This window comes from Rhinolophus sinicus, linkage group LG09 (genome assembly GCF_036562045.2).
Source record: "Rhinolophus sinicus isolate RSC01 linkage group LG09, ASM3656204v1, whole genome shotgun sequence".
In the NCBI taxonomy this organism is placed as follows: Eukaryota; Metazoa; Chordata; class Mammalia; order Chiroptera; family Rhinolophidae; genus Rhinolophus; species Rhinolophus sinicus.
This window is the reverse complement of record NC_133758.1, coordinates 29745312-29760612: the sequence shown is the minus strand read 5'-3', so window position 1 is coordinate 29760612 and position 15301 is coordinate 29745312. Positions and strand designations below refer to the sequence as shown.

At 42.8% G+C, this 15301-nt stretch overlaps 1 protein-coding gene across 3 annotated transcripts in view; it reads right to left on the bottom strand.

Moving 5' to 3' along the window:
* Positions 1-7644: 7644 nt before the first annotated feature.
* TPGS2 (tubulin polyglutamylase complex subunit 2) overlaps positions 7645-15301 on the bottom strand; it is a 30739-nt gene continuing 23082 nt past the window's right edge. The window contains exons 5-7 of one of the 3 annotated variants that reach the window (XM_074340101.1): positions 12201-12314; positions 10443-10603; positions 7645-9460 (exon numbers count right to left, since the gene is read on the bottom strand). In XM_074340101.1, coding sequence (XP_074196202.1) covers positions 9230-9460; positions 10443-10603; positions 12201-12314 — 506 coding nt within the window. In that variant the 3' untranslated portion in view covers positions 7645-9229. Of the gene's footprint in view, positions 9546-10442; positions 10604-12200; positions 12315-15301 lie in introns of all 3 variants that reach the window. The other 2 variants (XM_074340100.1, XM_019740833.2) reach the window with 2 other exon arrangements.

Genomic DNA, 15301 nt, shown 5'->3' with positions numbered 1-15301 from the left:
CTTTTATTCTCTTGGGTATAGGACCTTAAACAGTTCCACAGGCTTGCCTCTTTCTGAATCAGCAAAACGGCTCAGAATCCTCAGAAAGACACTGGCTCAGAATGGTCTCCAGGCCTTTTGGGTTTCGTCTTTTGTTGACAGAATGAGAAGCCCTGACATTGTGCTCTTTGTAACTCCTCATTAATTGGGCATCAGGTTTTGTTATAGGATGTGTTAGCAATAACCTGCCCCACGTGCTTTGTTTTGCTCCATTGTGGTGTTGAAGCAAAAATTAGAGTAGCATTTTTAAAAAATCAACTTTTCTGCAGCTCACTCACTTACCTCCTATGTGAAAATTCATTTTCTCAAAAAATTTACTAAGTCATTTGTTTACAGAGAATGACAAATGTAGAGGTCATGAGTCGCAAAGGTGTCCCCAGCAGGAGGCACCGTGAGAGGCCGTGATCAACCTCAGAGCCAGGCTGAGGGGCTGGTACCCAAGTGGTAGCTGAGCCCTCCACAGAAATGCCGTGGTCCAGGGTCGCATGGCTCTCCGTGAAGAACCTCTGCCTTCAAAAACAGGGCAAGGTAAACCACTGCAGCAGGTATTTTAGGGGTTGAAAGATCATTGGGACACTAATTCTACCTTTGCCTTACTTTCAAAACCTCTGTAACTCTGCATTCCTAAATCTGGGTATATGTGATTGATAGATGAGATGCAGTGGTGTTGCCTGAAGAGCCAAAGATCATATGTTCACCCCTCAGGCCTCTGTGACTGTGTCCCCCCTCTTCTGCATCCCCACTAACTGAGCAACAGGGAGCTCTTTCCAGCAACCATTTGTCAAGTAATACGTGATGAGCGTGAGTACTCCGGCGAGCCTGGAACCGGCAAGAGTTAGGTCTGTATGTTACAGACAATGGAGTTGATTTAATCACTGTATTGAAAAGGATACATAGGTATTAATGTTTATTTCCTTATGGTTCTAAATAATGTGTAATATTCTGCAGATGGTTTAGTGGTCTGTGTGTATTTATTTGCCTTGGCACTGAATATCGACATGGAATAGCTGTATCACTGGGAATCGTGATGTACAAACAAAAGGAAGATGCATTTTTGTTGCACCAGTTAATGAACAAATACTTTGACGCCCTTACAGGGGCCCCTGGGTGTTCTGCTGAGAGTTATTGCTTTAGAGTAAAAGGTCACATTTGGAAGGAAGTGACTGGATACATCTGATATTTATTTTAAGGATTAAAAAAATTCTCAGACGAAGCAAGCAAACTAATCTCTTGGTTGCAGCTAAGTAGAGGGTCTCTTTTTCTTGGGAACTTGGTTTAGTAGTTTTTAATGAAACTGAAATATTTTTTCCTATTGCTCGTTGCCTCGCTGCTAGCTGCCACTACTGCCACTAGCTTGGGCTTCCTGTGTTAGCGTTTATTTAGGAGGTTAAGTTTCTCTAAAAAACCTTTGAGAACCATGAAAGTGAATGGTACCTTACACCTGTGAGATGCTGTTGCTAACCTTGCTGTTATCATCCTAGATATTCTTGTGCCTAAGTCTTAATCTGGGTTGTAATTACCAAACTGCCTGTAAAGAAGGGCAAACACTTTTCTCTTAAAGATGTCTGGAATTTGAGTTTCTTTGGCTTCTTAAGGTTTTTCTATTTTAGAAATAAGTTAGGGATTTGGGGATGGAGGGAAGGGTGCACATGGCCTTGGAGGGCTGAAGACCGCGTTTTGTTTTCTTCCAAGTCCATTGACACAGTGCAGGGAGGAACATAGGGGCCGGAAGTCAGGAGACCTGGTTTCTGGGCTCCTACCCTGGTGGCCACCTTATTGTCCCCGGCTCCCAAATCCACCTTTTCTGTGTTCATGGTCCTGGGATGATATGTCACCACATACCATTGTAGTAGGCTAAATAATGGCTACCCAAAGAGAGCAGGTCCTAATTGCAGGAACTTGTAAATGTGATAAAGAAGGGTCTTTGCAGATCCTGGATTACCTAGGTGTGTCCTGATAAGCGAGAGGCAGAGGGAGATTTGATACATACAAAACAAGAGGAGTTATGAAGACGAGGCAGAGACTGGGAAGAGGCAAGGGACGAATTATCCCCTAGCGCTTCTGTAGAGAGTGAGTCCCCATGGACCTCTTGATAATGGCCCAATGAAACTGAGGTTGAACTTCCGGCTTCCAGAACTATAAGAGAATACATTTCAGTTGTTTTTAAGCCACGAAGTTTGTGGTAGTGTCTTATGACAGCTTTAGGAAATTAATACAGTGCCAATCACAGATATGCGCTGAAGGCCTGTTATGGAGGTGACCCTGTGCCAGGGGCTGGGGTTCAGATGGGAAAAGATGAGTCATGGTCCTTACCCTTAGGGAGCTTACCTGGGGACGATGAGAGGTGGTCATCAACTAAAATTAAAATTTAATCAACTACTGTGCAACTATTTATACATTTTGTCAGAGAAGTAAAAATAAATACCCAGTAGCCTAGGATAGGGGATGAAATGTCTTTGCAATTGCAGTGAAAGTACAAGATATTCAAATGCCCATCAATGGTGTCCAAAAAAGTAGCCGATGGGGTGGAAAAATCATTTGTTTGCAATTCATGGAGGGAAAAATGGGCTTTCTGAATGATTTGTAAAATAGTTCAAATATTTATTGAAGGCATCTGTGTGGACACTTGTTATGTATTGTGTTATATAATCCTTATAGCCACTCTGCAGTTTCCTTTTACATATGAAGAAACTGAGGATGAGAGATGCCGAGTAACGTTCCCCAAGGACAGAAGATCAGAGGAAACATATCCTGGTTTGTCACACTAGTTCCTGGTTACTTTTTGGTCTTTTAGAATCCGTAAGATGTTCTGTTAGTTGGATAATCATCTATGCTTCTGGACCCAAACATGTACTACCACCTGAACCAGGAGTCGGGCTGGTGTGTGGGAGGCCAGACAATTCCACCTTGACCAAGCCGAAATCCTGGAAGCCTGGTTGTGTACAAGGTGGCAGCGCCATCTAAACTCCTTTTGATAAGGGTTGACCATCATGCACACATTTTTCATTCATGATTAATAATTGGCAATCCATCCACCTACCCACCCACCCATCCTTCTACATCCGGCACAAGTAGGAAAGATTCAGAAGTTTAAAGGCATCTATTGTGACTTTATGATGGAATGATTCCCACTTTGGTGAATGGATAAGGTGAGAAGTCTTTAAGATTGCTGATACTGAGCTGAAGGAGGGCCAACCCATTATATTCTCTTAAGGGGCACTATTTAATTATTGTCTTGAAAAGGAATATTTAAGGTCCACCTGAATAAGGGCAAATTTATGATTTGGGGAATTGGTAGTTCAAACACGATTTTAGCTATTGACATAGTGGAAATTGTTCCTAGCTACCGTGTTATCAACAATGATTTGTTTCCAGAGATATTGTAATTCGGAAGTACAGCTTTCCATGTACAGGAACATTGAATAGTCTGGCTAATTAGAAGCAACAGCTGAGAATGAAAACTGGCACATTCTGACCATCACTGAGGAAGGACTGTGACACCAGTCCATCAATCATGTAGGCTCAGTGGGTGCTGGACCTACGCCACCTCCAGGGCTCCAAGCCACAGGCTCCCTGCTTGTGGCTGGTAGGGCAGGAAGAATACCTGTGTGGTCTCCATGTCGGCAGAGACTGAAGCACACTCACCTCATCTCCCAGTGCAGGGGCTAGACAACAGGCTTCTATTTAACACATTTTCTTCTGTTCGTTTTGATAGAATCCACAGGTTATCTGATTTAGGTGGAAACGTGAGGAAGTGGGTTTGATCAAACAGGAAAGATATCCCATAGAGGACCTGCACAGGATATTACAGATACGGCATTAAATCAACCAAAGGGTGAGTAGGGCACCCTCTGTTCCTCTGTTTTAGCAGCAGATTTTCCTGGACTCTGCGAAGCCACTGCAGTACTTGGACTATTCAGCTGACCGAGCTACGCAGACAGAGGCCTTGGCTTCTGGTCTTTCAGAAATAAACCAGAAAGCTCATTTTACCTTAGAGTGCCCCTACCCCCTAATAAGCATCTGCCTAGAAATGCTTTTAAACCTGCTGTGCTCTCTGGGAGTGGGTTCTACTTAGGGACAGATACTTCGGGGCTGGGTGGTGGGCTGGGAAAATGAAGCAGTCACCTTTTCCAAAAAAAAAACCCAACCAACCAACCAACCAACCAACCAAACAAAACACTTGAATTGTGTGCTCGATGGAATAATTATATTTTTGTAAACCTCCACTTTCAAATAAGAAGAGCTGGGTGCCAGGGGAAGCTTTGGCAGCTGCTTTATACAGTCCCTGAAAAAGAGGGTCTTTGATGATATGCTGATTTAGACAAGGTCATTTTTACTGGAACTCAGCACACAGCAGCTGGTGGTAAACCTGGCTACAGAATGAGAGCAATTCAATCAATGTCAGAGCCCTTTCTTGGTTTAAAAGATGAGGTGTGAGATTGGAAGTGATGGGGAATAAAGGAGCCCATTCTCCGCTCAACCCATCCTCAGAAATGCAATCTCAATGGAAGGAAATGGGTTCTAATCCAGCAGCCCCTTTCAGCAGGTATGAACAAATAACTTGTTTCTTTTTGGAAGAAAAACTGTCCTGCAATTAGAAAATTGTGAAAATGTAGACAACTTTCTAAATCAACATGTATATTGAAGTTCACTGTTGGGTTAAACTTTATAAGCTTGTTTATGAATAAATGTTAAGACTTTTTTTTTTTTTTTTACATGACAACGTAGGGGTAATTTTTATTTTATTATATAACCGTTGTAAAATCCAGGGCCTTCAATAGCCGTCTCAGTACTTTGGTAAAACAAAATTTGGGATTTGTCTTGTGCTTGATGGGATTCTTCCTGTTTTTAATTGATGTTATAATATTGAAGGTGATTTCCCATTTTTGAATGGCCTAAAATATGAGTTGTGGAAACATAGTAATTAAGGCCACAGCAGTCTGTTTGAGAATCAATTATTTAAAGGAAAATAGTTTTTCTTATGAAGTTGTCCAATAAGCCTACATTCTAGAATCCCAGCACTGTTCCAGGACCTGGGGTCATGGGCTAGACATGCGTGGGAGGTGTGCCTCAGGAAGCACACGGCACTGAAACGCAGACGATGAAGAACAATCTGTATCTCCACCTCTGTCCTAAGGGATGACCTTGTTTACAAATAAAGTTTCAAGTGTAAAGTTGGGAACTGGAGACTCGGTAACGGTAAGCTGCTTTTCTATCTTATTAATCTTGTCCTAATAGTTTGTTCCTCACTTGCAGATTTTGCTCGAGGGATGAGATTACTCCCTCTGTTAGTCTTAAACGATTCTGTGTTTTATTTTTAAAGATTTTATATTGGGGAAGGGGAACAGGACTTTACTGGGGGAACAGTGTACTTCCAGGATTTTTTTTTTCCAAGTCAAGTTGTTGTCCTTTCTTAGTTGTGGAGGGCACAGCTCAGCTCCAGGTCCAGTTGCCGTTGTTAGTTGCAGGGGGCGCAGCCCACCATCCCTTGCAGGAGTCAAACTGGCAACCTTGTGGTTGAGAGCCCACTGGCCCATGTGGGAATCGAACCGGCAGCCTTCGGAGTTAGGAGCACGGAGCTCCAACCACCTGAGCCACCGAGCCGGCCCCTTGAACAATTCTGAGGGCTGTTTGTGTCCCTGTCCCTGGTTGGTTTACAAGGTACGTATTCTCTGCCAGTCTTTTATGCTGTGGAGAAAGAGAAAGCTAACTTGGTCTCCAGAGGAATAGCAGGTAATTTGAGAAATGACATTTCTTGAGTGTCTCCAGTGATCCTTTCTGAGCTCAGGAAGGTGTTCTCAAAGCCAGCCCCCCTGCCCCCTGCGGGGGTGGAGAGGGTGGGGGGGTAGAGGAGATGAGCTGCTATAAGGTGCAGAAAACCTGCTCCTTCTGTCCTCTCAGTTTTCCGCCCTGGAGACCGTGCAGCGGCCTGGCGGCTGAGCTGCTTTAGGGCCTTGGGCCACATGCAGCAAAGCCCAGGCTCCAAGCAGCCCAGATGACGGCCCTTACTGCGGATGCAGTGGCATGCTGACTCGTCCTGGCTTTCCCTGGACACCAGGAGTTGTAAAACGAATTCGTTAAGTAGGAAAGGATGCTCTTAGAAAAAAATGGAGTCTTAAATCAGGTCAGTGTCCCTGTTCTTTGTTGAGTGTTGCACGGTGTAAAAGGGCTTTGCAGTGAGTTATTCTGAGAATGGTAATGAGAAAACACGCCCCGGATGATCTGAGAGAGGCTGCCCAACAGAACTGTCTTGTGGTGATGGGTATGTTCTTTACTTGCACAATTCAGTGTGGTCGCCACTAGACATGTGATTTCCCAACACTTGAAAAGTGACTAGACTGAGGAGAATTTTAAATTGAAGTTTCAATTGGTACCTGTGGTTAGTCACCACTGTATTGGATAGCACAGGTCTGAGAGAACACACCTTTGTATGTACTTTGTTGCTGTTTATTCATTTTACATACAGGTTTTTATGTATAATTTGCATATGAAGTTGCATTGTAATGCCATTTACTCCATCAAGAACTTAAAATAGTGTCTAAGAAAGTCTGTCCACCCCCTGCCTATGCTGTGTTCTGACCTGGGAATTCTACACGTGGGAATTCTTGTCCTCCAAGGAGAATTCTGATTGATGTCTGGTGCTCTCACATAGGCACTGTTCTCTCCCACGGCATGCGGTGATTTATTTTCATTTTGTGATTCCAGCACGGCATCTTCCTAGGGCAGTTCATTTACAGTAGAGCCTATTGCCATTTTAATTGCTTTAGTTGGAACATCAATCTCATGAGTTTTTTCCCTGTGTAACCCACTCAACCTACATATTGTCTGAAGTCTTTCACCAGGAGTGCTCCCTTCCTCCTTCAGCAGGGTGTGTGACCAGGGCACTCACACAGGGCCCCACACTCAGAAGAGCTTCATATTTCGTTCAATGCTCTCCTGTCATTATATTGTAGTTCTTAATCTGATCTTTGAACTTGTGTTTTTTAAGTGAAGTCTGATGAGGCAAAGGAGCATACACAGGCGATATGGACGATATGTGTGTCCTGTTCCTTATGGCCTGTTCACTTACAGCCTTCGTGATGCCTGAGCACAGAATTCCAGTGGGCCCATCGCATGAGCGTTCCGAGATTCACAGTACAAGGTAAGCGTGTTATGAATGAAACTGAGTGAGGGCCCCCAAAGGCCTTGCTTTCCATTTGAATCAGACTTGATTTGAATGCAAAAAGAAGTTCATGGCATTCTAAGCATGAATGACCATGGAACCCTAACATATCCTTTCCTACTCATGTCACTTTCCTGTCTTAGCCAACCTTTTATGCTGAAAATGATGGCATAGCAGAAAACGAAAATATATAGAGCTCATAGTTTTTCAGTCCTTCCTATTCATCAGTAAGCTGAGAGTGCTGATAGAATGTGTACGTATCAAGACGTGAAATAAAAGTTGAACTCGTTTTGTTCAGTGTTTCCACGGTTATGGTAAGAACGCATGCATACAATATGTATACGTAAGCTACGAAATACAAATTGTGTAATTTTGGTGATTCTGCATGAGTTAAATGCTTTTATATTTGCATCTAAAAGTAGATAACAAAATGAATGATAAAATTCATGCTAATAATTTAAAATTTTAATATTTCTTTACTTAAAACATCATTAAGTAGCAAATAAAAACCAGAGAGACCATGGAAGAAAGGAAAACCGTTTTAGTACACTTAGTGGTACCATGTTCTCCTGAGTTTTGACCCAGAAGTCCCACATCTTCATTTTGTACTGGGTTCTGTATTTTAGGTAGCCAGCTCTGCCTCACTGCTCTGGTCCTTGTGGGGCAGGTCTTGAGCCTTTTCTTATCAGAACTCCATTCCATCTACAGCCCTTTAAGGACTCCCCGCTGATTGTCACTGATTTGAAGGGCACCACTGCTCTTGTGGCTCCTCTGCTGCTTTACTTGTGACATCTAGAACTGAATCAGGACTGACTTAGAAGTAATTCAGGGGCTCCACAAGTACTAGAGGAAGGATATCTGCAAAATAACGTGACGTCTTAATTTCCCTCTAACCTGACTTGTCTAGGAGAAGCAGCCAAGTGCTGGCATCTCTTATCTGGCGCTGCTGGTTCTCCCTCTGATCCGTTCTGGCAGAAACGAATACTTTGGAGACTGAACTTCACCTATTGTCCTTGACAGCTTGGCCTCTCTCTGCACTTTTCTGCCACTCTAATTGTTAAGCAGCTGAGTAGGCAAAGCAGGTGGAAAGCTCTTGTCAACAATGACTGGTTTCATCAAAACTCTTTACAAAGAGTCCTACAAAGCAATTCTCAGGAGTTTGATTTTAGATGGCTGAAGTATAACAGAGTCACCTCTTCTTTAAAAAACAAAACAGATGGATTATTTTGGCAAACATCACAACATAAAACTGGAAGCAAGACATTGTATAGGAAACTGATAAAGATGAGACACTTTATAGGAAACTGAAAATGAGTAGAGTGAGATTTATGGTGAAGGATATAAAAAACATACAACTATATTTTCAAGGAACATGATGACCCATCACATTAAGGTATCAACATTCTCTAACAGAAGTGAACTGATCTGAGGCAGAGCAGTGTGAACATATTCTAATGCAGTGCTGTCCAACAGAACTTTCTATGATGATGGAAGTGTTCTATTATCTCTGTGCTGTCTGTATGGAACCCATTAGCTACATGAATACTCAAAATGTGGCTATAATGCAACTGAGGGACTGAATTTTTGATATAACTTAAATGTAAGTAGCCACACGTCACTAGCGGCTATCAACTGAACAATGCATTTCTAATGCTTCATGGGTCAAAACCAGTGGTTTCTTTTCTAATCACAGCTGAGGGGTAGGGGGTTCCAGCTGGAAAGAGGAAAGTGCTTAACAGACTGATCTGACCTCTTAAACAAGATCTAAACTTCTCCACACCTTCTGGAGGCAGGGGGTGGCACTACCTGCGGTGGGGGGCATGAAAGGAAGACTCTTGGGGAGACCTGAGTATGCCCTTCAAACTCCTGGCAAATGCTAATCGGAGTAAAAGGCCTGAGATTTTGGTCACTAGGATGGGAAAGGGTTCTATGGTTCCACACACAGAATCTGAAGCTTGGGCCACTCCTGGGCATCTGTGCACGGAAATCGTCACTGTGGGGCTGGCAGGGAGCTGGAGGTGAGACTGCTCATTTCCGGACAGGGTTTCCTGAGCCAGAGGAAGATTTAGAAGCAGAGGGAGGAGCTGTGGGCCCTTTCTGGCCCCCTGCAGGCTGAACAGGCCCTTTCTTTTTGGAGACTGAGGTCTTGTTCTTGCTCTTGAACACTTTGCTGGGATCCAGCTTGTTCACAAAGGAGTCAGTCTCTTCCGTGAGCAGGTTTGTGTTGTAGGTGATGGGTTTATACATGTTGAACCATTGCTGTAAGGCAGAATTGGGGGAGAGGGTCAATTCACAGGAGACATGTCCTTGTTCCTGCTTTTTCGTGGGGATACGGGGTAGAGAGCTGGAGAGATGAGGTAAAGAGAGTAAGTTTTTATGAAAAACTGCCTTGGAAATCTGCAGCACTTCCTTCAAGTAAATCTGATGAACACACATTGCTTTATGAGATCTCAGAACCTTTACAACAAATGCAGCATGAGAACAAAGAACCCGAGTAAACGTCCTTCCTTCTGATCTAGGGAGCCCTGAGCCTGGGATGCTAGGTCCCAAATCACCAGGGGACAGTGACCTTCTAATTGTTCTGCCTTCAGACCAGTCACTGCCCATCAGGTGGATGTGGCAGGATGTGTAATATAAATGAGGCACAGCCATACTTTGGGATACACCGTATCATTAAAAAGGACAGCTCTCTACGTACTGATAGGGAATGAGTTCCAAGATGGAGTGTTAAGGGAAAGCAAGTGCAGAACAATGTGAATTGTGTTTTGCTCTAGTGATTTAGAAAAAAGGAACCAAAAACTTGTGCATGCGTGCTTTACATGCAATAGAGTATCTCGGTAAGGGCATACAAGAAACTAACAGTGGCTGCCTGTGGGGAAGTGCCGTGGGAGGCTGGAGAACCAGGGAAGAAGAGACCGACTTTTCAGTGTTCCTGTGTGCAGGTTACTGCCTAGCCAAAACCCACCATCAGACCTAAGCCCCCAATACAATGTTAGCAGGAAAAACTCCCCAGGTGATGCTGAGGCTCAGCCACATGTGGGAACCACTGAACCAGGTCAGCCTACAGTGAGGTTGTCCACCTATCTGGAAGCATCTGCCATGCTTATTGAAAATGCCGGTTTCTAGGCTCCACCCCGATCTCCTGAATCAGATGAGGAAGCTGGGAATCTGCAATTTAAACATTTCCTTAGAAGACTGTGATGCATCCTACACTGTGAGATGACCGGTGGTCCTCCCTTACCTTGGCCTGTGGGCTGATGCCATAGTTGGTGAAGGCATACTGCCACTGGGGCAGGCCCAGGTGGGTGATGAGCAGGCGATAATAGGCAGTAAAGGTGTCTGTGAGAAAATGCCAGTATAACGCTCTGTCCAGGAACCAGATCTCAGTGTCTTTCGCTAAGGCTGAAATAGCAAGCAAGATAAATAAATGAAGGGATGGCTTAACACTTTTTTCCTTTTATCTCTGAAGTCAACAACCATGAGTATATACTCATGGGTAAAAAATATTTGAATAGTAGAGTGGGTGTAAAACATAAGTAAACGCTCCCTTTCTTCCCTTCCAACCTCCCAGTCTCATTCTCCAGTGGCTACTGTTCCCAGTTGGCTTCTTTGGTATTTTACAAAAAGTCTTCATCCGTCAGTTGACGAGCTACATGCCGGGCTTTGGCCATCTGTGCCTAAGGCTATCTACACGGCACTCCTTTCCTGTGCGGAATCAGCACTCCCCTCCCCACTGGGTACATACTGTGGTCTCAGCTTTCCTGAGGGAGAGAAACTCTGACAGGAATTGGAAGTGCAGTGAGAAGTCACCTGGGAGGAGTCCAGACTCGCTCCCTCTCCTGGGAATCCTGCCCATGCTGGTATGTGCTGTCCTGGTGGAGCTGAAGCAGCACCATCTTACCAGCTCCTGCCTCACATTTGCTTCTGACCGTCCATTCTTACTACTGTGGGCTTCTCCTAGTTCATCTCATGTCCAATGGCTGTCACATCTCCCTAAGTGGCCTCCATCCTCCAGTCTCTTCCTCTTCCCAAACTGCTTGTGGTTACATACATTTTCATTCGAATCCTGCTTCTCTTCTGCTAAACAACCTTACCTCCCCACTCTCTTCCACATTATGTCCAGACTCCTGCCTCTGGCTTCCACAACTGCACATGAAGGGGAACAACTGGCCTTTTGGCTTCATTTCCTCGACCATACGATAAACCATGTGGCCCAGTGAACTGGAATTATTTGTCATTCCCCCAAATCAGTTACACTTTCCCTCGGCATGGCTTTTACCCATATCTCTTGGCTTGGATGCCTCCTTTACCCCACTAACACCCCCCTCCCTACCCCATATCTCATTCCTACCCATAATTCAAGATGTAGCTCAAAGTTTACTTCGTAAAGACTCCTCCAGCTAGAGAGCATCTCTCCTTCCCTCAGAGGTAAGGTGAATCCTGGAGTATCTTCTCACCCCTACCAGGCAGAGCGCTAGGTGAAGAAGGCTGGGCCTTGTCCAGCTCTGTAGCTTCACAGTCCGTAGGCCAAGGCCTGAACTGTTATTCGAGGGCCAGGTGGTGGCCACTGCTTAAGGGGCTGGAGCCCTTTTCTCTTGATTTCCCATCTGGGGTCTTAGACTGAGGTCTAGTAATTCAAGTATTTATTGCTGTTAATTGACCTACATAAAGAAATACAGAAGAAACATGTTTTTCCTGGATGTTTTTCTAATACATGAGCCTGCTGGAGGAGTTCTAAACAGAACGACAATTTCTTTTAGTTTTTATTCACTTACTTTCTTAATCCCATTATTTTACAATTAACTCACAAATGACAACAGCTTAAAGACTCTAGTAATTGGCCTTGAGGTGGAAGCTCAGAAAGGTCTTGGCACCTACAAAAGACCTGGTGGTATCTCAGGAGGCCAGGGAGGAGTGTGCCTTTTGCGTGATAGCTAGAGAGCAAGGTCAGTCAAGGCCATATCCAAACTATAGGACTGTGCTTGTCAGTGAGTCTTACCTGGTTTCCCTTTCTTGTAGACCAGGCAAACCTTCCCATTCCCATTGCAAGGATCCAGCTCAAATAGCACACTGCGGGAATCAAAGTGAGGCTTCTCTGGCTGGTTCTCATTGGCTGCAAACCCAGAAGTTCATGGTAATGTTCAAACATACTCCACTCAAACTCATACTACTAATCCAGCTTTGCGAGGGTGAGAAAAGGGGGGCAAAAAGCCTTCTCTTAGACATTCTTAACTATTATTTTCAAATGTGGGCTAAATGAATTCTATAATCGAAATGCCCTGATCTTATCCATGGTCTAGGCCTTCTGTCTGAGCTCCCCGATCACCAAAAGACAGTACCATGGAATCTGGGGGAAGGTTCATGAGAACAAATGGAGCTTCTCAGGAGTGGGACTACATACAGGCAGACTCATCTGAATGACCTGATGTTGACATAGCTTTTTTCTCAGGTAACTGCTTTCCCCTCATTTATAACATGTGATGATCTTTTGATCAGAATCTCTTCCTCAGTCTAAAATGTATATATTTAATTACAATGTGTGTGTGTGTATATGTATATACACACACACATATGTATATAATTATAAAGTCTAGTTCAGTTAGAAATACCTACCTAGAAATCAGATATTATGGAATAACAGAAAAAAGATAAATTCTTAGATGTAAGCATCAGAAACCTTCTCTCCTGCTTCTTTCATTGCAGCTATTATGCAATAAAGATTAGTATTAGTGACTGGGATGGAGAGACTTTACAAACCTAGGAGAGACTGGCTAAACCAAACTTTATAAAATAGTATTTTTGATTTATATGTACATAATTTTTATATAAATGCATAAATATTTACATTCCTAATTAAAAATGTTTTTCTTTTCTTTTTTTAACATAGCTTTCTCCTCCCCTAGAGGTTATACCTTCATATTTTTCTTGATCTCATGTGGTATTAAACATACCTATAGATATATATTTAATATTTACATTTTGTCAAAATTATTTATTATATAAAAATGGGATATCACATATGTTATATCTGAATCTTGCTTTCTGTGCAATAATACCATTGGAAAGCCCTCTTAGACATGCGGCGTAACTCGAATTCATTCTTTTTAACGGCTGCTTGGTAGCCTATCGGAGTGGATGTACACTCATTTATCCCAGCATGCCCTATTAACAGGCATTCACTTATCATTATTCTGCTATGAATTCTACAGTAATCATGTCTGTACATGTCCTTATGTTCTGGTGTTGTCATTACAGGCATACCTCATTTTATTGCACTTTGCTTCATTGCACATCTCAGATATTGCATTTTTACAAATCAAAGATAAAGACCCTCCACCAGCAAAAACATTATGAGTCACTGAAGACTCAGATGATAGCATGTTTTAGCAATCAAGTATTTTGTAATTAAGGTGTGTACATTTTTTAGACATAATGCCAATGTACACTTAATAGGCTATAGTATACTGTAAACATAATTATATGCACTGGGAAACCAAAAAATTCTTCCCTCTGTTACTCAGTCCTATGAACTTGAGCTGTCTTCATCTCACGAGGCTCTTACCTTAGTCTTTCTTCTCAATTCAGTAGGTTCTGCTTAGGTTTCCCTCTCTATGCAGTAGACGAGAAACTCTGTCAAGCAATAAGCTAGCTTTCACCTGTTCCCCATCTCTCAGTTTATTCTCCTTTGTTGCCTGATAGTCAGTGTCTTGAAACCCATTATTTTGTATACTTTGTCTGTTTTTGTTGTTGTTCCAGGTGGGAGGATATGTCTGGTCTCTGACTCCACTGTGGATTAAATGAGAACCCAGACTGTAGGGTCCCACCAGGTTTGTGCAGCCCTGACTGATGTTGACTGCGATCTGCCCCAGGTGAAAAGTTATAAAAATAGGAAACTCATTCAGTGGGGTGCCCTTTTGCCAGTTGCTTGTTTTTGGTTACTCTCCAGTCCTTTTAGGTAACTGTTTTAATTTTTTCCCCAGTTTAAAGTATTATTGGCACAAGTCTTGGCCTAATGAAAGGTAGTCTTCCATTACCAGAAGCAGACAGTCAACATTTCATTTTTTTTCCTTCAAATCTGCAATGTCACTGTTATTGGTTCCCCACTGAACTTTTGAGTTGGTTTTATATCCGTGTGTGTTAGTGTGTATTAGCATATTATTTTATAGTCTGTACCTAATAATTTTACCCTCGGGAATACCAGTGGATCTCTATTACCTGTCATTTGTGCTGGTTCTCGTTCATGGTTTTTTCCCCCATGTGCCTGGTTATTTTTTTGTATGAATTATTTTCTAAAATCATTTTATTAAAATAATTTGGGGTATAATGTTATCTTCCTTGAAGGTAAAATTTTCTTTTTATATGAGAGCTTTACATTGAGATATAATTCACCTATCATACTTGTACATTCACTCATTTAAAGTGGCTGCTCAATGGTTTTTAGTGTATGTAGAGTTGTGCAACCATTAACACAATCAGTTTTAGAACATTTCTCTAGATGAGGTCCTGTTTCTTTCTGCCAGGCCCCTAAGGAGATCAGTAATCTGGAATCAATTTAGTCTAGTTTGGGGATTTAACATTTTCTGGGACACATGGATGGCTTATACCTGAGCTTCAGTCCATGTGAAGAGTAGTTACTCCTGGTTCATGCTGTCATCTAGGGTACAGAGCCAACACAAAGGGCAGGGTGGTTTTTATGAGTGCCATCATTTGTAGTTCCTGGGCTCCATTTTATTTTCCCAGTCTCACATACAGGTCAAATTCTCAGCTTTTCAGCAGCCTCATTGCCTCTTTTACATATTTTTTTTGAATTTGTTATTCGAGTTTATTTGAGCCAAACTAATGACATATGCCAGGGAACAAGATCTCAAATGCTCCCTTCAGCGCCTCTTTTAAAAAGTACAATGTATCCCAGGCAAAAGCAACCCCACATTTTGAGCCTCTTCTCTAGACTTCTGTCTTCTTCTGGATGTTGAGCTGGTACTACCTCATCATCTTGTTAGCTCTTTTTAGGATGGTTTTCATATTTTGCCCTGTCTTTTCAGGGCAAAGTCTTGTCTTTAGCAGGAAGGCTGCTCTGAATTACCCGTGTGCCATTAACAG